The sequence below is a fragment of the Trypanosoma cruzi genome, genomic scaffold (assembly GCF_000209065.1).
Source record: "Trypanosoma cruzi strain CL Brener 1047053516927 genomic scaffold, whole genome shotgun sequence".
Taxonomy (NCBI): Eukaryota; Euglenozoa; class Kinetoplastea; order Trypanosomatida; family Trypanosomatidae; genus Trypanosoma; species Trypanosoma cruzi.
This window is the reverse complement of record NW_001849327.1, coordinates 31,371-52,572: the sequence shown is the minus strand read 5'-3', so window position 1 is coordinate 52,572 and position 21,202 is coordinate 31,371. Positions and strand designations below refer to the sequence as shown.

Genomic DNA, 21,202 nt, shown 5'->3' with positions numbered 1-21,202 from the left:
ACGCACCTATAGCCAATGATTGAGGACCACATGGAGTATGGGCATCATTTTCCAAGGAAGTTGGCGGACTCGACGTTGTCGCTCCCGCGGCAGGGAGTGAAGGAGCAGCAGTGGTCTCCCTATGCGGACAACGGCGGCACAATTGCTGCCATTGCCGGCAAAAATTACGTCATTTTGGGTGGAGACACACGCCTGAATGGCGACTTCTGCATCCACGCTCGTGATGACCGCACAAAGTTGTTTCAGCTCACAGAGCATACATTTCTTGCGTCAACAGGTATGCAAGCGGACCGCCTCCAGCTTCAGCAGATGCTGAAGTATCGTATTCAGTGGTATCAGTACAACAACGGGGGAAAGTTGCCCTCCACGAAGGCCATTGCGAAGCTTACCTCCACCATGTTGTATCAGCGACGCTTCTTTCCGTACTACACGTTTAATATGGTTGTTGGTCTTGACGAAAAGGGCGCTGGCGTGTGCTACAGCTATGACCCTGTTGGATCGACGGAACCCTTCCGCTACGGCACTTCCGGGTCTGCGAGCAGCTTCGTGGAGCCGCTCATGGACTGCCTGCTGACGCGCCAGCACATGGTGCAACAGGCCCCTGCTGAACTCAGCATGACAGAGACCCTTGAGATGCTTAAGAACGCTTTTACTGGAGCGGCAGAGCGTGACATCTTCACGGGCGACGCTGTGTGCTTTCACATCATCACGGCGGATGGCATCCGGAGCGAGCTGTTCGAATTAAGGAAGGACTGAGAAAGAGAGATGGCACTGAAACTCATATCTGCGTAAAAGAGGTGCTGTATTTATGTTTTTAGGGGAATAAACGAGAAAGAAAATGAGTGGAATAAATATCTAGTTCCTCAAAATGTGTTTTTTTTCTCTTTTTTGCCTTTTTTAAAATGTTATATGGTCATTTTTTTTTCTTTTAAAGTGTGTGTATGTTACCCCTCTTGCAACATTTTTATGGTAACGATTCTTTACGAGTGTTACAAATCCCACGCCTGCAAGACATGCAGCAGCTTTGAACTGGAAAGTTGAATTTTTTTCCTTCCATCTTTTTTTTTTTTTGTTTTTCTCTCTCTAAATCTTTAATCACATAAAAAACGAAAAAAATTGTGCGTGGAAACATCCTTTGAAAAGGGGTGTGAAGGGGTGGGCAGCTGGCACACACGTGCCGCCGAAGAAGAATACGCACACGCAGTAAGTAAAAAAAAAAAAAAAGGGGGAGGGGTGGGGCTTTGGAAGGGGAGGAGGATAGGTAAAGATTAAAATTGAAGAATATTAGTATTACACATGAACAAGGGCGTAGTGCGGTTTCACGACGTGCATGAGGTGCCGTACGGAGTATTTAGTCCGCTGTCACCGCATCCGATAGTTATTCGACACAAACAATACCCATCGGTCCACCACTACTTTCTTACTGAACGATTCCGCGACGCACCAGTTACAGCGGCGTTGCAGTCGGCAACGTCTGTCTGGGAGTTGGACCGTCTTGTTAAGGAAGCAGAGCGGACGGGCAGTCAGCGTGAGGACTGGAACAGAGTGAGGGTTGACGTCATGCTGCTTGGTAACTACATGAAATTCAAGCAGAATGAGGCTGTGCGAAGCCTTCTTTTGGAGACAGGCGATAAACTTATAATTGACCACACGACATCCGATGACTTTTGGGGTGACCGTGGTGATGGGAGCGGAAAAAACCTGCTTGGCGTTATTCTCATGGCAGTACGGGATCGTTTGCGCCGCGAAATGGCCACCAAAGCGCGGGAAAAGTGATGGGGTTATCGCCAAAAAGCTGTCCTAGAGCATACATATATACATATATATGTAATGCCTCCAAATGTATGTAAAATATGAGTAAATTGTGATTATTCCATGAGTTTTATTCACCCTCTTTTTCTGGAATTGAAGTGGACGGCGTGAAAGAATATATATATATATATATATGTTTGCTTTTTTTCTGCGTGAGTTTTGCCTTTTTTTTTTTTTCCTCCTACTGCTATTTTCTCTGTAGCGGTGTTCTTGGGCGTTTTTTTTTTTCTTGTTGCTGCATTCTATTGGGTATTATTTCTTTCATTTTTTTTAAAATGTTCTTTTCAGAATCTACCAGCGTTACTGCAGTTTACATTCATGCGATATTTGCTCCTGTCGAAGGTTACGCAGCTGCTTCTGCTGCTGCTGCTAATGCTCTCTGCGGCTGTTTCTGCGCGAGCGGACCCGGTAGTGACGGATAAAGTGTACTTCGACATTACCATCGGCGATGAGCCGGTGGGTCGTGTCGTGATTGGCCTTTTTGGCAATGACGTACCTAAAACCGTGGAGAACTTTAAGCAGCTTGCTAGCGGCGAGAACGGTTTTGGGTACAAGGGCTCCATCTTTCACCGCGTCATCCGTAACTTCATGATTCAGGGCGGTGACTTTACGAACTTTGACGGGACGGGTGGGAAGTCCATTTACGGTACGCGCTTTGACGACGAGAACCTGAAAATCAAGCACTTTGTCGGTGCCGTTTCCATGGCAAATGCGGGGCCCAATTCAAACGGCTCTCAGTTTTTTGTGACTACGGCGCCCACGCCTTGGCTTGACGGCCGGCACGTTGTTTTCGGAAAGGTTGTGGAAGGGATGGACGTTGTGAAGAAAGTGGAAAACACCAAGACGGGCTTGAACGACAAACCAAAGAAGGCGGTGAAAATTAATGACTGTGGAGTACTGTAGGCAAAACACACACAAACAAACAAACAGAAAACGAAGACGGGTAGGAAATAATTACCAATGCAGGTGCCAGCTTTCACATGCGCATTTAAGGATCGGTATGCAATCGAAATGAGTTTTTTCCTTTTTTTTTGTGTTTTGTTTTGAAGGAATAGAAATAAATTAAAAATGAAAAAAATACGGATTGGAGGAGGGGGGAGAGGCGGAAAAAAATTGGGAACAGTGAGTTATCTGGCATTTATTTAATTTTATTTTATTTTTTGTATCTGGTTTGGCCTTTTTTTTTCTCTACATAGGTTGTGGGAAGCATAGGCGCGCTTAGATTGATAGAAGGCTAGATGCGTCTTTCGTACAGCGACCAGCTGATTGGGCTTGATCAGCAGCGCCGAGCAAAGGCATATGGGAGGGAGGCAAAGCGTTTTCATCTCAAGCTTGTCATCTTTGCTAGTGCGCTTTCGTACTTGGCAGCACGTGTTGCGGCGTGGATATACCCAAAGTCGGTCTCACATACCTGGGTTGATGATGTTCTTGTTGAAGTTGTCGAAGATGATGGATTAGAGCGTGTGTGCAGCATCTTTGGATGTGTCTTTACGGCCTCTTTGTTTTTTTTTCTCTTTCTGACGATACGAGCCGACGTGCGTCGCAACTTTTTTCCTCCCTCACGTGGTTCTCGCGCTGCTGGTGAAAGAGGACGTCGGGTAAAGGGATGGTCCGAATCCTTCTCATCGCTTGCTGTCCCTGCATCAACTATCTTTGGTGCTCTACCAAAAGCGGATGGCCCCACCGCCACCGCAGTTGGGAGCGCGCAGCATTTGCGACTGAACCAATATCATCTGCCTCAACAGCAGCAGTCGATCCGCACCGAGGCACAGTTGAACCAATTTCTTTCATCAAAGGAATCCTCTAGCGAAAATGGTGGTGGGGCACCGCTGGCTACTGTCACGGCTGCTGCCGCTGCTTCTTTTCCCACGGCAACGCCCTCCGCTCCTGCTGTCACTTCATCGGCCCCCTGTGCGGGAAGTGTGTTCAGTGGGCCGCTAGTGGGTGGCGGCATCGCGGCGGGTCCGTCGGATGGCATTCGCGTACAGTATCTAGGTGGCGCCGAGAAGCAGAGTGCGGCGCAGCCGGTGGACACGGAGTGGGCTGGTCTGGGCATTCTCAGTGCTGAGCGCTCAATTCTAAAGGCGCGCAGGTGGCTGTCGGATCTCTGCCAAGAACTGATGGAGGAGACAGCCGCCTGCGATCGCTGGTTTGCGGAACGTCAGATCAGTTCTTTTGACACCACACATTGTCTGCACGAGACTATTCCTGGACCTCGGCCATCCAATTCAGCGGGTGTTGGCGTTGGTCTCCCGACTCCGCTGTCGTCAACAACACCCGCGGTTTTACGTAAGCTTGACGCTCTATTGAACGAACGGCAGAAACTTGCGGGTCAGGCGCAGAATGTGCAGAATTTTGACGTCATACTTCATCTCGACCAGCGACTTTCTCTTGAGGCTAAACTCGATCCATCCGGCACCTTTCCTACGGCGTCACCTCTATCGGTCGCAGAGCAGCAGGCGCAGCGTCAGTATGTTATCAAGCGACTGCGCGCCTTTGCATCCCAGAAGACGCTGGCCTCATACAGACACAACCACGGCGATGCGGACGTCTGGCGGGAGGGCTTCCCCACAGACGCCCATTTGCTGATCCATATTGTTCGCGTCTGCGTTGATGGGTTTGCTAACTACGTGAAGTTTTTACATCAACCGATGAACCCACAGCAAGACCTGGCAATATTTGTTGGTGATACCGGAGAGCCGTATTTTTACGTGCGGTATCGTAGTGGACCCGATGACAAGACGTATGCGACACATCAGGGTGTAAACTCCCTCTTTGAGGCATTGCTGATTTTTGCGGCGATTGTGCGCGCGTACCACAACGACTCCTACGGTGGCATCTGGGGTGTCATGGACTTATCGCAAACAGGCCTGCTGAATTTGTTGTAATTACTTCGGTCATGTGGTGTTTCTTGTTTGGTAGGGGGATACAAGACGTGGCGAGAATTTCACGAGGAGAAGTGGAATACACGAAACAATATTTTTTTTTTTCTAAAATTCAATTCCAAAAAAAAAAAAAAAAAGAAAAAAAAAGAGAGAAAGAAAGGAGTATATATATATATATATATATAATGAATAGCAAGAAGGGTGTGTGTGTGTGTTTTGCTAGGAGAATGACTGAATTAACAATCGGATGCGTCTTTCATGCTCGTTTATCCTCGCTCTCCCTCTCCATTCTCCTTTTTCCTTTCTCGCATGGTGTAGGCGGAGAGGATAAACCGGCATCGAAGGCGCAACGCCAGCAAGAACATCATCAGTGAAGAAAAACGAACCCTTTTCCTTCTCTACCCCAAGAAAAAAAAAAAAAAAAAGAAGGAAAGGCGGTGCGGAAATGTGCAATTCTCCCGTTCCTGTTTACGTGCTTGGCCGCCACATGCTAGACGCGTACTTCTTTGAGATGGAGGGCACGGCAGACTTGGACTTTGTAATCTGCGACGTGGCAAAAAATTCCACCAGTGATCGGGAGCGCATTGTTGACTACTCATGGCTAGAATTTGCAAAAAAGCCGTGCTTTTCACCGGCTGATTCCATTTCGAGTCGAGTGCGTGCACTCGTGCGGTGGATTGAACGCAGTTACACGGAGAAGTGTACACGCGAGTTACCCGAAGCGTTGCGTGCCCATAGTAAGACGATGGGCTTTGAGTATGATGTATACCTGAGCAGCATTGTCAGCCATGATGGTCGCCGTGTGGAGGGCGTTGTGCAGGCCGTTGACGGTTGCGTGTACATTACACTTGCCATCCCACTGCTGCTTGAGGAGAGGGCGCGTGTGCGACGCAACCTGTCAAACGTGGTGGAGCTGTACTCGAAGGTCTTGCAGCTGCGCCTTGATACCGTGCCGCAATTTTCACGCGTGGAGATTTCACTTATCATTAGTTGCTGCGCCAACAGTCGCGATGCGCCCGTAGATGTGTTGTCTGAACGCATCTCAATGGACCTGGGGGAGCCCAATAATTCCACTGAAGTTTCCTTTATGTCGTTCATTACAAGCTGCGTAAAATTCCGACGAATGCCGCGGTATTCATCGACTCTGCAGCGCGGTGCGAGCTTTATGGATTACATTCCGTTGCTCGAGCGGGCGCTCTTTGTTTCGCTGCGTGAGCCCTTGCATTTTCTTGAATTGGTCTGCATGATGTCGTCTGTCTTTGGTCGGCCCATTAGTGTCAACGTTGCGACGAATTACCCTGGGGAATGTGGTAACGGCGGGGACGTGTCGGTACGTTGTGCCACCTTCTGTGTTGTGGATGATGCCACGCAGTTTGGCTTTTGCATCTGTGTGCGTTACCACAATGGCTGGACACTTCCGTCCGTAGGCATTATTGCCAACCAATATGCAGACGGCACATCGCAGGGGTCGCCGTTGCAGGGGAAGTTGCAATACTCCGAGGATGTGAGGCAGCTGGAAAAAAGATGCAGTAACGAGGAGTTTTTAGATGTGGTGGCGCTCTGCGAGGCCATTGAGCGCGGCTCCTTTGAGGTCATGGCGTTCCTTATTGCGGTATGCCGGTAGGTGTGTGACTGACATTTTTCTTTTTTTTCTAAAAACTTTTTTTTTTTAGTAGGATGCGTCCACTGTGGCGATACACGGAGAAGGAGTACGCAAATATATTGTGTGCTCACCTCAAATATTTGTGGGTGAATTGTGGTAATTTTTTTTTTTTCTTTTTCCACCCCCTGGCATTGCTGCAGTGGATACAAGCAGATGAACGATGGAGTGGAGAACGCGGGGCCGTCTACCGATACGGGGGCCGAGTTGTCCATCAAAACAATTATGGAGCAGCAACGCGTCATTGACACCCTCCGCGAGATGGTTACAGCCATGAAGTCGCGGCTGTCGACACTTGAGGCTGCCGCATCCAATGAGGTGGCAAATCCCTCTGCTACCGCTACCGTGAATTGTGACAGGGACGCCTCACTGCACCAAAAAGAGAATTTGCGGCTTAGCCGCTTAGTGGAGCAATTGGCCAGCGAACGCGATGCGGCAAAAGCAAAGTGCGCGGAGCTGGAGGCTGCCGTTGAGAAAGGGGACTGTCGGATGGCGGAGGCTCTCAAATGCTGCAGACAGTTGAAGCAGATGGAGGGAGAATTGCGGACGACACGCTGCCTTTTGAACTTTACCGAATCGCGTTACAGGGAGACGGAGCTGGACTGTAGGCGGCTGAAGGAGGAGATGGAGGCCTTGTCGTTTGAGCGTTCGCGCTGGAAGGCTCTTGCGATGACCATTACAAACCGACTTGACACCGTTACGCGGGAGCGAGCGCTCATGCACATCAGCTCATTGGAGCGTGAGCAGAGCATGCGGACAGCAGAGCGCCGAGCAGTTTCTCCAAACAGCAATCCCAATACGGCTGCGGCGGCAATTGCCAGTGATAATGTGACATCTCTCCCAACATTTGACGCCATGAAGCTGATTTCCGCGTGGGGTACTCAACAAACTGCCCCATTACCACCACTCCCGCGCGGTGTGGCCAACGGCGGCACCAGGCATTCTTCACCGGCCTTGCCATCTAGGAGTATTACCCCGCGACGTAAAGGCGGCCGCTATTTGGTACCACTATAGCCACGAAAAAAAAAAAAAAAAAAGGAGTCAGCGGTGACGACAATATGCAATCCTCCCCGTTTGTATATATATATGTATCTACAATGTATGAAAAAAAAAAAAAAAAGAAAGATATACACGCATACATATATAATTGTTTACCCAATTTTGATGCAGAGGTTTTTATACATTAAAAAACAAAAACAAAAACAAAAATAAAACGTTTATTTTTTTTATTATCTTATTTTTTTTCTTTATTATTATTATTTTGAATATACTTCTTTACCACATCGCCCGCAAGGGCGAATACTGGAAGGTAATGGTCATGGCCGCGTCAAACGACCCAAATGACCACGTGGCATTCAGTGGCCCTTATTTGAAGCAGGTGCTCCCACCGCGGACATCGACGGATATCAACTGCAGTGCCACCACACAAGGCAGTGCGATAATGGCTGGACGAATTCGTCGCTACACACACAACCCATATGCGTCGCAGTCAGCGACTACATCGTGCAGCTCCACTAACACCTCACGGCAGCTGAACTCCTCTAATAACACTAGCTGTGATAGCTCCATACAGGTTTACAACAATTGCTTTGCGCGAGAGGCTAGTGGGGCGGAATTGGTTCTTTTGAGCAGCAACTTACTGGAGCAATTTTTTGCTGTTGTGGGAAACATTCCGCGGACGGCATGCACAGTGACTGGCCGCCACCTTCTTGTCTCGGTCCTCCGCCTGCAGCATACGGAAAAGGTGCAGATCATTATTGACGAGCTTCTTCCGCAGCTTAACATTGTCGCGCTTGATCAGCAGGGATGTCACGTTGTGCGTGCTCTCATTGAACTTATCTCAACCGAGCTGTTGGAAACGATTCTGCCGCACTTTGCACCGAAGACAATAATTGAATTGGCTGTCAGCTCGCAGCACACCCGCCGCGTTGTGCAAAGCATATTTGAGCGCCATAAGAGCGAGGCCCTTACACCAATTGTGACGACGATTGCACAAAGCGGTCAACAACTGGCAGTCTCACAACAGGGATGCATCGCCGTCATTCGCACCATTGAAAATTCTCTACCACACCAGCGGCGGTCCGTTATCTCGATGCTACTTCCAGTTTTGCCAAGCCTCACGATGAACTGCTACGGCAACTACGTGGTGCAGTGTCTGCTTCAACACATGGACCATGCCTCTCTTGTGTCGGTTGTCTGCCACAACTTTGCGGGACACTGGTTAACACTTTCATGCAACAAGTTTGCCTCCAATGTCATCGAAAAAGTTGTGTGGCAACTCGACGGGGTGGCGCGTAAGGAAGTGGTGGATGAACTTGTCATGGACGCAAGTAATCTCAGATGTCTTATGCAGGACGGGTTTGGTAACTTTGTTCTGCAGGCGATTATCGACTCGTCCAATGACTTGGAGGAGTTCAGTGAGGTCTCAAGCCGTGTGAGGCCGCTACTACACACCAGCCCGTACGGTCACAAGATTGGCAACAGGCTGCATGGCGGGTTGGTGCGCTCGCTACAAGTTACACCCGCCCCACAAGTCGGTGGTAGCGCAGCTCCGCTCATGGATGAGTGAGGAATAAGAAGAGGGAGGATGGAAGGAAAAGGAAATAAACACATATCACGGAAACATATAAAAGGAAGAGCTGGAAGCGCATTTGGATTTACAACGCATTTCTTCTGCTACTCCTTTTTTTTTTTCCTTTCTCTACCAATTACTGCTGCTCTTTGTTCTTCCTTGTCATTCCCATTTACTACTTCGCCGACACACACGCAATACATATATATATATATATATATTGCGTGTATTTCATTATGGTAATAGATTAATTAGAGTTGTTTTGTGTGTGTTGTGGTGCGCATGCACCGAGTGTGTAGAGGCGTGGGAGTGGGATAGATTAAGGCACCCTTTTTACTCCCCACCGTGCTAAAACAAACAAACAAACATATATATATATATAGCGAGGATTTCAAAGTACCAGGAGGCGGAGCACTTTTTTTATTTTTTATTTATTTATTTTATTATTATTATTATTATTACCTGCATCTCGCTGCGGTGCAGTGCATTATTTTGGATACACGTGCTGTTGTTGATTGCCATCGTCACTCTCTGGAAGGTGTTTTTGTTGTTTTTAACGTTTCACATTTCTGCTACTTTTCACTTGGGTTTTGTGTGTATTATTTCCAAACTTTTCTTTTATTTCCTTTTTTTTTCTTTCTTCTTCTTCTTCTTCTTCTGAGGGAGATGGACGGCACTGTGACATGCAGCTGGCGGGTGCACCGCCACGACTGCCCGCCCCCAAACCTTATGTTCTGCGAAGATGCACAATCTGCACGCATGCATGCGGAGGCTGTTGCCGCATCGAGGGCTGATGGGAATACAAATACGACGGCAGTGGTGCTCGATGACGAAAATGAGGCAGCCGCAGCCCCATGGATGACATTGCAGCTGCAAAATCCCTTGCGTCATCTGGTTGTTTTGAGCAACGCGCGTGTTTTGGAGGTCCATGTCGGTGAGAGCGCCATATACACGCACAAGGGGGTTGCCGTTGCGGCAGGTTTGTTTCTTCACGACACTGAGTGTAATGCGGTCGCTGGACAGACGCTGAAGCTGAAGTTTTTTGCCCGAAAGGCAAAACACGTTATTGACTTGGTGGCTTTATCTCTTGTTTTTGACTTCGTGGGCCCGGACGACAAAAGCGGTGGCCACGACGGCCATGTCGCTGACGCCGCGTCTACAGTTGAAAGCCGGCTGCGACAGCTGGAAATGCTTCTGCACACGTCAATGAAGTCAGTTGTGCTACGACTGAAGGAATTGGAGGCAAGAATTGGTGCATTGGAGTCTCGAGGATGTGATGAGCAGCAGTGTTGATGATGATAATGGTGATGTGTATTTTTATGTGAGCCGTTTACGGTTGTGCGTGTGTATTATACGCCCATTTGTTTGCATTTTGCGACTCTCTTGTTTTCTTATTTTTGTTTTTGTTTTTATTTTTGGCCACTTGCTCTCAACAAAACGACAACAAAAAAGGGGGCTCTCCCACTTTTTCATTGCTGGTGCAGAAGTTATAGCAAACATGCGGCTTATGACGCTGCAGCCGCGCCTGAGCGGACGCTCTTTTCACTCGCAGCATCGTACGCCAATAATACCACAAATACCTGGAGGGGACACGGTGCCGGGCTCGAATACCGGTGTTTTAGTTGGTTATCTCCTTCATCGGCACCCGGTGTTGAAACACACACCGCATCCACTTGAGATGGAGATGGGCTTTCTACTGGAACGTGAGCACCAGCGTTACTGTAGACACGAGGCGTCGGAGTCTGCCACGCACTTCATGGGTCAGAGAGGGTTCTCCATCGACGTCATGAACCGCACTGACCCGCGCGAGACGAAAGGTAACTTTTTTGGCCTCGATCTCTACCAGGATGCCATGCGTGTGGTGCTGCAACGCTACAAGCCGGAGAGGCGGGTGACACCGCAAGATCTATGGAATCCCTCAGAGCTCAGCGCCACTACCCCGCCTCCGCGCCATTCGATTCATCGCAAGATGGATGATTATCTTTACCTCATCATACAGGACGCAGCAAGCAGCAAGTGGACAGTGCCGTACACTGCCTTGAAGGATCGGGAGACACTTCGCATGGGCGTAGACAGGGCGATAGCAAAGCACAATAGCGATACCCTGGACTGTTATGTGTGGTCAAACGCGCCGCAGGCGACGGTGTCGAATAATGTTGACAACACTTGCCTCTTTATGTATGCTGCGACTTATCTGATGGGACGGCCTAGGTTTTCTGAATTTGAGCCGACGCTGAAAGACCACGCGTGGGTAACACGGCACGAGATGCTTCAATACAAACAGGAGTTTCAGAGTGCCGAACTACTCGAGGCTCTACTTGACATTTCTGCCGATGGAATATTTGAGAGTTGATGTCAATAGGGTTTCAATATGTTGACTCACGAGTCGGCGTCTTTAATTACCACCTGACGAATTTTTACCCGATTCGATTGTCTCTTGTATTATTTCCCTGTATCTTCCTTTTTTTATTTTTTATTTTTTACTGTTTTATTTTTATTTGTCTTTCTAATTTATTTTTTTAAACCAATCTCATAGTGACCAAAAAAAAAAAAAAAGGTGAACCTGTTGCTTTTTTATGCAATAAGAAAGACATTTAAATGCCCGAAGATGTCCGACTGCGCCTTGAGCGTTTTATGCGGAAGTACAATCCTGGGAAGCTTGGCACGATTGACGGCATTTTGAAGGCATACAAGGGGAGGGAGGAGCAGATGTTTGAGGCACTGGTGAGGAAATACGGCCCGGAGCCTTCACGGGATGAGCTGCCTGACACTGCTTCTGCCAAAACCGCCCAATCCTCCTCTGTACTCACTGAAGAAACCGAAGATGTCCGACTGCGCCTTGAGCGTTTTATGCGGAAGTACAATCCTGGGAAGCTTGGCACGATTGACGGCATTTTGAAGGCATACAAGGGAAGAGAGGAGCAGATGTTTGAGGCACTGGTGAGGAAATACGGCCCGGAGCCTTCACGGGATGAGCTGCCTGACACTGCTTCTGCCAAAACCGCCCAATCCTCCTCTGTACTCACTGAAGAAACCGAAGATGTCCGACTGCGCCTTGAGCGTTTTATGCGGAAGTACAATCCTGGGAAGCTTGGCACGATTGACGGCATTTTGAAGGCATACAAGGGAAGGGAGGAGCAGATGTTTGAGGTACTGGTGAGGAAATACGGCCCGGAGCCTTCACGGGATGAACCGCATCTTTTGGAGCAAAAAAAGCCGCCGCCGAGTGGTGTTAAAGATGTTAAGCGTTTGCATTCTGAAGGCATTTCAACGAGGAACGTCATTGAAAAGGTCTTGCGTGTGGCTGAGGTATCGTACGAGGAAGTGCTTCTGGCATTGTGGTGCCAGAAGCGCTATTTGTTTGATGCCATAAGTGAGTTGCCCACCACTGCTTCTAAAGAGTTGAGGGCTGAGTCCTTTTCCCCTTCGTCACAAGCCACTGCGTCCAGGGAGCGTTTATCACGTTTCTTTACGATGTACGCCCCGGAGAAGTTGAGCGGTATGGATGCTCTTATCGAGGCTGCTGGGGCGGAGGGTATGAATAAGCTTATCGACAGTCTTGTTGCAATGTATGGTCCGGAGCCAGCTGGGGATTACGAGACAGAGGACAGCAGAAGTGCGGGGAATGAAAACACGAAGAAGAGGTTTGTTTCGGACGGGGGTGGTGATAACAACGACTGCGAGGAACGGCAGCTTTTTGCTAATTGGCTTGTTGGGACCGGGAGAGGTGCGGAGAATATATTTTACACTCTTATGCCAGAGGAGCAGCTACTAGATTTTGTGGGGGCGACTTTTGGGGATTACGAGAACCGACTGCGGCGTCTTTTTGTGCGCTACAGCCCGGCACGTTTGCAGGAAGTGAATTCGCTGGTTGCCGATCATCTTGGCCACGAGGAGGAACTCATTGAGCGGCTCACGCGAGAGTTGGGGCCAGAGCCGGCGAGATCTGCCCCAACGGCGTTAACGCGCCTCTTCAGTCGCCGTCGTATCGATGCTGACAGAAGTCACATCGAAGAGGAGAAATGGAGTGATAACGGCGATACTAATGGCGGTGATAATGACAGGGTGAATGCGGCCGAGCATCTACCAATGACTCTTGTGAACGGTCGCGCTCTTATCGACGAATACGCTTCCAACGAGTCAGCCGAATTCAGTGGCGATGAGGCCGCAGCGTATCCGCGTGACGAGGAGTATTGGTACCGACTTTTTGTACATTCTTGCGAAGACGCCACAAATAATGATGACGATACTGATGACGAGTATGAGGATAATTCTTTGCGTACGCACTGTGACTCCGCAAAAAACGATGGATTGTCTACGGATTGCGCAAAAACAGCCACACTGTCTTCAACAACAATAACAGGGGAGCACAGGTCTCTCGATTCACCAACAACAGTTGAATTACGCAAAATAAGAGGGGGCAAACAGCGAATTCGGGTAATGCTTGGCAATAAATTTGGTCAGGCAATCGGCACGCTCTGCACGGCTTGCGGGGAGAGTATTGTACAGTCGTTTGAGGCGCTCTGGCAGCCGGTAGGTCCGCAATACCTGCAGCTGTTTTCAGAGACAGTGGTGAAAGACGGATACCTGGAGAAGCTCTCACCCGACACCCGCCGCATGGGTGTGAAATGGCAGAAGCGGTATTTTCGCGTGAACGACAAGGGAATGCACTATTATGAGACGAGCGCCACCAGTGAGAAGCCAAAGGGATACAAGGTGTTTACAAGGAACAGTGTGATAATATCAGGCGTAGATGCTTCGACGCACCCAAATTGCATAGACCGTCGCTATCACTACTTTGCCGTTACCGTGAATGAATCAAACGACGTTTTTTATCTCCGCACCCCTAGTGATGAGGAAAAACGTCAATGGGTCTCTTTTCTGCAGCTTGCCTTGGCTCGGATGCGGCTCACAACTGTGGGCCATGATCAAAACCCGAGCCGCTGGCGTGCGAGGATGACAGGGACGAGGGAGGCTAACATTGCCCTTATTGAATTGGCACAGGCCTCCGCTAATGTGCTGCAGAGCCTGGAGCAAAAACACAATGAGTTACACGAGCGTATCCGGTCAGAACGGGCACAGCGGGAGCTGATGGAGACACAAATGTCGGAAATGCAGAAACAACAGGATTTTCTTGCACAGCGGATTAATGAAGCAAAGGCCCAGGCTCGCCTTGCCGAGGAGGATGCTGAAGTGAAGTGTCTCGAGTTGGCAGAGCGGGCGGCATCCATCAAACAACGGCGACTTGATATGAAGGGCAACCTTGAAGAAGCGCGCAGCAGCATAGATGGCATCACTCACTCAGTCCTCAAGCTGCAGCGCGACATTGTTGACATGGAAAACGAGTGCAGGAGCCGTGAGGCACAGCTACGGCAGGTTTATAACAAGTGGCAACGTTGTGAGGAACGGCGAGCCTATGAGAAGGGCGGAGAGTATCGCAAATTTAGCAGTTAGTAACACCATTATCGACATATATACATAGGGTGAAATTGATTATACAATTAAACAAAGCAATATATCTATATCTATATATCGATTGATATTTTTAGTGTTGTTTTGAATATTCACGTACTGATGGAATGATTGTTATGTCTATAGTTATATGGTGCTTTCTCCACCCTGTCTGTGCGACGTTTTTTTTTTTTTTTTTTTTTTTTTTTTTTTTTTTTTTTTTTATGCCCATATATATATGATGCAATGACGAAAAGTGCGTTTATTTTAGCAAAGCCATTAGCCGCGGAAGGTACACCGGATATCAGGAGCGACAATAATTTCCATAAACAGTAGGGGACTCCAGTACATAAGATCACTGGGCCTCGGAACGACAATTAAATCATGAGTAAGGCGAAGCTAAAGTTGAGCATAAAAGGGAAGACTGTGGTATATGAGGGGCGACCGGAGAGCCGCAAGAAGGATTTACTCGATATCCTTGTCAAGATGAAAGTCGACCCGTCTGTCGCGGTTAAGGCATTTCGTGAAAACATTGAGGACGCCGCGAGGTACACGGACGAAAACATTCAGCAGCAGTTTCTTGACGCCCAGCGGGCTTACGCGGAGAAGAAGAAGCGCAAGATGGGAGAAGTCGTCAGTGAAGAGCAACAGAAGGAGAAACCAGAGAGGATAACACTGAGCTTTAAAGGGAAGCAGTTTTCGTATGAGGGTCTTCCAAGCAGCAAGCAGTACGCTGTGATTGAGTTGCTTATAAAACAAGATGCAACGCGAGAGTTGGTGGTAGAGACATTTCGTGTGAATCTTCCGGAGTCTTCCGCTAGCGATGAAGAAATAATGTCGATGTTTACGGCTGCGATGGATGCGAAGAACGCACGGAAGGCAGCGAAAAAGAAGGACACTGCCGGTGAGCTGGCTGCGCAGTCTTCGTCACGGTCAATCGAGCAACCACCACCACCACCACCGCCACCACCACAGCAGCAGCAGCAAATAATGAATACCTCTTCTACTAGCGGCGTGGATGCCATTGAAGAAATCACGGGTATGTCGGTGGAGGAGCGTGACTCTATCAGCAACTTCATCAAGCAGGTACTTGAGCAGCCTGAAATGGATCTTACGGCGCGTATGCGTGAGGAGTCAAACACGTTTTCAACGGTGGGTGCAATGACACGAAACACCGGCCCTGGTGCTGGTGCTGAGGATGATGCGCTGACGATGACACTACGCTCAACACGGGGGAAGATTGCCATCTATTGTCAGGAGGAAAACAGCATGGCAAACAAAGTTCTTTACATTTCCCCCAATACAACATTTGAAGAGTTTTGTGCGATGGTGGAAAAGAAATTTGGACGCAAGATGGTGATGTCATTTAACGAAGGTGAGGATTTAATTGACATGGACGATGACGATGTGTTCTGTATGTTTCTTGAGATGAGCCAGAATCACACGCAAGAAGGCAAACGCATGAAACTCATCTGTGCTCCACCAGAGACTCGCAAGAAGGTGTCGGATGACAAACTAACCGACACAAAGGGCGGCGATGTATTTAAGATAAAAGCCTTTTCAAACGGCAAGTTGGATGTCCGGGAGGAGAGGTCGTACACCGGACACGCCTCTGCTGTTTATTGCTGCTCTTTTTCACCGAAAGGGGAGCGTTTTTGTACCGCCAGCCGGGACCGCTCCGTGCGACTGTGGAACACCGTAACCGGCAGCTCTTCCGTCATGAAGGGCGGTCACAACGGGTTTGTGCTTTCGTGCGACTTCTCGCCGCGTGGAAATCGCATCGTTTCCTCTTCTGATGACCGCACCATTAAGGTGTGGAACACGACCACCTGCGCGAAGGTTTACACCTTGAAGGGACACGACGACAAGGTCTACTGCGTGCAATACAACTCCACTGGCGACTACATTGTCTCCGCGTCCTGTGACCACACGGTGAGGATTTGGAACGCCGACTCCGGCACGAAGATGTTAACCCTGCGGAGCCACAGTCTCGCTGTCTTTTCTTGCTGCTTCAGCAACACCGACTGTGGGAAATACGTTGTATCTGGTGGAGACGACCGCTTGATAAAGGTATGGGACTGGGCCAAAGATGATGAGTACTGTTCCATGGCTGGCCACACCGACACTGTTTGGTCCTGCAAGTTTTCACACGATGACGCTCGCATTGTTACAGCCTCGATGAATCATGAACTGAGGGTATGGGACTGGAAAAACAGGAATTGTATTCTTTCCTGGAAGGGCCATCAGGTTCCTATTCATCATGCCGCTTTCTCTACCAACAACAAGTACATATATTCCTGCGCCAGGGACTGGACCGTCATGGTGTGGGACGCCGCGACAGGAGAGCTTTTTGAGACAATTACTGGGCACCACAGCACCGTCTATCATTTGGATGTTGTGGGGAACAAATTACTAACATCTTCTCTAGACGACACACTCAAGCTGTGGACCATCAACGAGAAGTAGTGAAGGAACAACAGCATCCCTCTCTCTCTCTTTTCTCATCCCAGTGTCTTTTGTTTGCGTTTTTCACCGATACGTTTGCTTTTCTTCTTGGCGTATTTACTCTCTTGTGCAATGGGGGTCCGGAGTTCTACCTCCATGCATTTTTGCACCATCAACATGCTGCGATTGGAGTTCCATAAGCAAAATGGATGTGCATTACTATTTTTTTTTTTTTTTTTTCTGTAGAGGAAGTGTAACGGTTGGTCTACCCATTTGGGTTCAATGTAAATAATGGCGGGGACATGACAAACACACAAACACAAACACAAACACGCAGACACACAGACACTCAGTCAGAGAGAGAGGGGGAGAGGGGGAGGGAATGAAAAGAGGAATTGCTTATTGAGTGAGCGATAATAGTAATAATATATATTTTTATATTTCCCTCTTTGTAACTTTATTATTATTATTATTTCTTCCTCTCTTATTCCATACATTATATATATATGTATGAGTTTGTATATATTCTTTTACACCTGTGTGTGTATGCGTCTGTGTGTTTTTTTTTTTCTTTTGAGGGCTTTGAATTAGCAGTTTTTTCAACAACAAGGAGAAGCAGGGCGTGGATAATTTTTTTTTCTTGCGCTTTATGAAAAGAGGGGAAAAAAAACAAAAAAAAACAAAAAGAAGCCAGCGAAACAAGATTCCATTTTATGTCAAGGGACCACGAATGTCGGCCGGATGATAAGCGGTGCGCGGGCGGCTTTGCATTTTTGAATGCGCATGGCGTGTGACACACACATGTAACTACTGGCATTTCAAGAATTGTGGGCTTAGCTGCACTCTTGGGCTGAAGCGGTCCGACGTTAAAAAACAAAAAAAAAGGAACTATTAACGTTTAATCTCCGTCTGAAAGCTTTTTATTTGTTTATTTATTTGAGCGTGGTGGCTGTGGTGCGGTGCTCATATTCATTTGGGCGAATGCATGCGTAGTAGGGCGTTGAAGTCGGGAAGTACGGATAGAGAGAAAGTGAGGAGCATCCATCTTTTTTTTTTTGCGCTTGAAAATTTTTTGCGTTTTGGCCATCGCGATTTCCGTGATGTTGGACATTTTGCTTCACACTGGAACTCACGCTTCTACTTTGGTGCGGGCAGCGAGGAAGTGAAGGGGAGCGGCCGTTTGACGGCCGTCAATATTCTTCTGCAAAAAGACGCACTGGACGATGAGGAGCTGCGCGAACTCAACGCCAGGGGGGCTCCCACTCGACAGCCGGCTGTCATACCGCAGGAATTCGCACAGGAGACGACGCTCATGGCAAATGCTGAAGCAGCTTTGATTGCACTGCGGAGAGATTCTCCGTCTGTCACTGTTCTTGCAGACGATGAATGGAGTGCTGAGAATGTTACGGGAGAATGAAGTCCACGCACTGCCGCTAAAAATGACACCTCCGTTCCACAAAATATTCACTCACTCAGCATCCGAGGGCAGTACGATTCCAGACGACCGCCTCGCCCTGCTCCGCGACGTGAAGTTGATACTGCAGGATTTAAATGCCGACAGCACTGCGCGTGCGCGTGTGTCCCGGCCGATGCTGCTTTTGATTCCGGGACTGTGTGGAGTCGTGACATTTTGCTGAGCCGAAGAGTGTGGAATTGCGACTCCTCACGGAGAATGTGCACCGCGTTCCCTGCATTTTTTTTTTTTTAGGAGCTTGTGAAAAGAATGATCACGGGAGAGCTGGCTAACTTAATTAATGTATGTGTATATCCTGATAAATGAATGCATTCTTTATGATACTTTCTACCGTATGAATCTTTTGGGAAGAACGCGACTTTGTAGGGGCGGGAACCGATAGAGGCCAGATAATATTTAAATTTTATTTTGCCATCCCACCCTAACCCCCTTGATTCCCACCACGCGGCGGGGTCTTTTGGTTGGAGGACCCCAAAGTCTGCCACTTCGTAATTAATAATATTTCAAATCCTAACTGAGGACAACGGACCATGCTAATGGTCCACAGAATTCTATATATTGAATGAGAATAAAACATTGAAGCAATTAACTAAAGAACCTTTTTTCCTAACTTGTTTGGTTTCCATAGATAATTTCAGGATCCGGCCAGCTGCCCGGAAGATTATTCTACTTTTTATCCCCCTTTTTTTTTTATGTTCGGTTGCTGGACACTACACTGAGCGAATTGTTTTACCCTCTTGTTTGCTTTTGTTTGTGGTCTACACGCGGTGCCGGTCTTGCGGCCCTGCGTCCCACCGACAGCAGGAAAAGAGAATTGGAGGAACAGGCCGGATACCGAACGAAATATGAAGAATGTTTTGGGTGGGCTCATGGAACAGTATATCTTTTTTATTATTTTAATTCCTCTTTCTTTCCTTTTGTTGCCCTGTCAATATGTATATACACAAACACACGGTCGTTTTGTGCTGCATGGTACATGAAATAAGATTCCTGCTGAATCAAATGTGCTTTTTTCTTTTTTTGTAATCTAATGTGGACCTTCTTTTTGTTTTTTTAATACCCCTTTCCACCGCGTGTCTATGCGTCTTTTTTATTTTTTCTCTCCTGGCTGTGCTTCCGACATGGCACCATTCCCTTTTTTTTCCCTGCTAGAGGCACCGATGGTCCACGACGATGATAGCTTGTGTTACCACTTTGCAATAGCACGAGGGTGAATGGGCGCCTTGCCCTGGCTTGCTGAGTGCACACGGGGGGGAGAAGATGGTGTGCGCCGTGCCTCATTTGTGAGTGTGGGACGCCACCGCCACGAACCGCTGTGAGGCGTAACGCTAGTTCGTCCGGGCGGAGGTAAGTAAAGGACTGCGCCGTGAATTAGATGCGTCTCGTCCCTCTTGTTGCGGTCGTGGGTGTGCCGTGCGCATTGCTGTTTTGCGTTACGATGTGGATGGCGGTGCTTCTGCGTGTGCCCTCTTGAATGCACTGTACGGCGGGCTTCTCTTCTCCATGTCCTTGCCTTTGCCCTTTTGTGAGTGGGAAACTGCCAGCCCTGCCCCGCGCATTAGGGAATTCCATACACGTGGCTCATCTTCGCAGCCTCTCGCAGCATCCAGGGCTTATCGAGGAGGAGGATGGGGAGGGTCTGTTGTGAGCGGAAGGAGGATGGACAGGACAGTCCCCTTCTGTGTCCTTCCCGATGTTGTTGGCAGTGCATACTGAGAGCGTAAATTTGCGCGAGTGCGGGATGGAAGGTTTATGCCGCTTTGTGCGTGCTACTCAATCGTCGTTATTGCAGGCTGTCGTCACGGTGCGTTGCGGTGCGGTGCCGTTTGGTGAGGGAGGGGCGCGATGCCACGGCTGCTGCGCAACACAACCATTTATTGCATCTGCACCGGCACTTTCTTTTTCAAATTGTGTTTTTTTCTTTGCTTTACGGTGAATTTGTTGGAGGAGGTTTGGTTTTGGTGCCTGCTTCACGGTGCTTCGCCTTGTGTGTTGGTTGCGGTTCTTCCACGTGATGCTAAAGCGTTTGATGGGGTGTTTACCCTTCTTTTTGAGTCCTGCAGCCAGCCTTGTTTGCTCATGGCGGCAGCAATGGGACTCTCCGGCTGCGTACTCGTCGCACGTATCGCATCTTCCGCTGTTGCTCCCTCGTTGTGTTAGTGAGGGAGGAGGCGAGCGACTGCGTTGGTGGAGTGGCGCCCCAGTTTGAGAAGGAAGGCACCGACCGCTGCTGACGGCGACGGTCTTTGCTCCAGGCGATCTGACGGGATGACGTCACCGGTGTCACATCCAACCGATATGGATGAGGGCCGCACCTTCTCTCCCCCTTCCCTCCATTCCCCAGCCTCCTGCAGACTGAAGAACTGCAGGGCAACGACATTATTACAAACCGGTCGTCTATGAGCAAACAGGCCGCACAATCGATGTGGACTCTTTTTCCCCGTGTCTGAGTGCCGTCACCGCAGTTCTTTATTCGCCCTTCTTGTGTGTGCCGTGTGCGCGTATGATGCCGCTGCTTGCTGTGCAATGCCGACCCACGTGAGCGAGAAACGACGCCTTGACTGCTGGCGAGCGGCGATTTCTCCACCCCTCTTCCACGTCACCATTACCACGTTCTTTGACGCGCTCGATGGCTGCCGGCTGTAACGCTGCCACGTGGCCTGCCTCGGCTCTTGTGCGTCTTTCACTGCATCGGGACTGCTCTGTGGTAGAACCATTTGGCTGCAAGAGCGGTGCCAATGGTCATGTGTCTTTTGCTGGGATCTTACCACTCTGAATGGTGGCTGTGTGGGGCTGCGTGGGCGGTGGGAGGGCGAGGGTGTCACTGGCGTGGTTGCGTCTGCGCTTCTTTTCTCGGTTGTTATGCTTTTGTGGGGACTGTCTGTGGCCGGATGTCTCAGCGT

General features: G+C 48.9%; 11 protein-coding genes and 1 non-coding gene across 12 annotated transcripts, besides 24 other annotated features; all 12 read left to right on the top strand.

Moving 5' to 3' along the window:
• Positions 1–16,632: a sequence feature (heterozygous, non-Esmeraldo-like haplotype).
• Tc00.1047053508577.160 (proteasome beta 6 subunit, putative) lies at positions 16–756 on the top strand (the record flags this gene model as incomplete). Its single annotated transcript, XM_811138.1, has 1 exon — positions 16–756. One exon carries the CDS (start codon positions 16–18, stop codon positions 754–756), a length of 741 nt encoding a protein of 246 aa, XP_816231.1.
• Tc00.1047053508577.150 (hypothetical protein, conserved) lies at positions 1,297–1,776 on the top strand (the record flags this gene model as incomplete). The annotated part of the gene is made up of 1 exon (XM_811137.1): positions 1,297–1,776. One exon carries the CDS (start codon positions 1,297–1,299, stop codon positions 1,774–1,776), a length of 480 nt encoding a protein of 159 aa, XP_816230.1.
• Positions 1,928–1,947: a microsatellite.
• Tc00.1047053508577.140 (cyclophilin, putative) lies at positions 2,131–2,715 on the top strand (the record flags this gene model as incomplete). The annotated part of the gene is made up of 1 exon (XM_811136.1): positions 2,131–2,715. One exon carries the CDS (start codon positions 2,131–2,133, stop codon positions 2,713–2,715), a length of 585 nt encoding a protein of 194 aa, XP_816229.1.
• Positions 2,160–2,207: a microsatellite.
• Positions 2,949–2,974: a sequence feature (AT_rich).
• On the top strand, positions 3,051–4,700 carry Tc00.1047053508577.130 (hypothetical protein, conserved; the record flags this gene model as incomplete). The annotated part of the gene is made up of 1 exon (XM_811135.1): positions 3,051–4,700. The coding sequence occupies one exon, from the start codon at positions 3,051–3,053 to the stop codon at positions 4,698–4,700; it is 1,650 nt and encodes a 549-aa protein (XP_816228.1).
• Positions 4,818–4,856: a microsatellite.
• Positions 4,861–4,882: a microsatellite.
• On the top strand, positions 5,143–6,321 carry Tc00.1047053508577.120 (hypothetical protein, conserved; the record flags this gene model as incomplete). The annotated part of the gene is made up of 1 exon (XM_811134.1): positions 5,143–6,321. One exon carries the CDS (start codon positions 5,143–5,145, stop codon positions 6,319–6,321), a length of 1,179 nt encoding a protein of 392 aa, XP_816227.1.
• Positions 6,514–7,371, top strand: Tc00.1047053508577.110 (hypothetical protein, conserved; the record flags this gene model as incomplete). Its single annotated transcript, XM_811133.1, has 1 exon — positions 6,514–7,371. The coding sequence occupies one exon, from the start codon at positions 6,514–6,516 to the stop codon at positions 7,369–7,371; it is 858 nt and encodes a 285-aa protein (XP_816226.1).
• Positions 7,544–7,571: a microsatellite.
• Positions 7,574–7,620: a sequence feature (AT_rich).
• Positions 7,670–8,926, top strand: Tc00.1047053508577.100 (pumilio/PUF RNA binding protein 5, putative; the record flags this gene model as incomplete). Its single annotated transcript, XM_811132.1, has 1 exon — positions 7,670–8,926. The coding sequence occupies one exon, from the start codon at positions 7,670–7,672 to the stop codon at positions 8,924–8,926; it is 1,257 nt and encodes a 418-aa protein (XP_816225.1).
• Positions 9,127–9,150: a microsatellite.
• Positions 9,365–9,390: a microsatellite.
• Positions 9,543–9,588: a sequence feature (GA-rich).
• Tc00.1047053508577.80 (hypothetical protein, conserved) lies at positions 10,206–11,282 on the top strand (the record flags this gene model as incomplete). The annotated part of the gene is made up of 1 exon (XM_811131.1): positions 10,206–11,282. One exon carries the CDS (start codon positions 10,206–10,208, stop codon positions 11,280–11,282), a length of 1,077 nt encoding a protein of 358 aa, XP_816224.1.
• Positions 10,318–10,347: a microsatellite.
• Positions 11,345–11,450: a sequence feature (A-rich).
• On the top strand, positions 11,528–14,383 carry Tc00.1047053508577.70 (uncharacterized protein; the record flags this gene model as incomplete). Its single annotated transcript, XM_811130.1, has 1 exon — positions 11,528–14,383. The coding sequence occupies one exon, from the start codon at positions 11,528–11,530 to the stop codon at positions 14,381–14,383; it is 2,856 nt and encodes a 951-aa protein (XP_816223.1).
• Positions 14,563–14,604: a microsatellite.
• Tc00.1047053508577.60 (hypothetical protein, conserved) lies at positions 14,765–16,846 on the top strand (the record flags this gene model as incomplete). Its single annotated transcript, XM_811129.1, has 1 exon — positions 14,765–16,846. The coding sequence occupies one exon, from the start codon at positions 14,765–14,767 to the stop codon at positions 16,844–16,846; it is 2,082 nt and encodes a 693-aa protein (XP_816222.1).
• Positions 15,325–15,353: a microsatellite.
• Positions 16,633–17,277: a sequence feature (areas merged during assembly that could not be assigned to a particular haplotype. This can correspond to areas where the two haplotypes were merged or to regions with more than two copies in the genome that were merged during assembly.).
• Positions 17,246–17,268: a sequence feature (AT_rich).
• Positions 17,278–17,327: a sequence feature (heterozygous, Esmeraldo-like haplotype).
• Positions 17,328–17,400: a sequence feature (areas merged during assembly that could not be assigned to a particular haplotype. This can correspond to areas where the two haplotypes were merged or to regions with more than two copies in the genome that were merged during assembly.).
• Positions 17,401–18,125: a sequence feature (heterozygous, non-Esmeraldo-like haplotype).
• On the top strand, positions 17,811–18,242 carry Tc00.1047053508577.50 (uncharacterized protein; the record flags this gene model as incomplete). The annotated part of the gene is made up of 1 exon (XM_811128.1): positions 17,811–18,242. One exon carries the CDS (start codon positions 17,811–17,813, stop codon positions 18,240–18,242), a length of 432 nt encoding a protein of 143 aa, XP_816221.1.
• Positions 18,126–18,586: a sequence feature (haploid, non-Esmeraldo-like haplotype).
• Positions 18,532–18,965: a mobile genetic element.
• Positions 18,587–21,202: part of a sequence feature (areas not merged during assembly with more than two copies in the genome that could not be assigned to a particular haplotype) that runs on past the window's edge.
• Positions 18,689–18,709: a sequence feature (AT_rich).
• On the top strand, positions 20,803–20,868 carry Tc00.1047053508577.45. The gene has a single exon (XR_008255558.1). It is a non-coding gene; the product is annotated as a C/D small nucleolar RNA (snoRNA), TB8C3C3, 3' partial (small nucleolar RNA).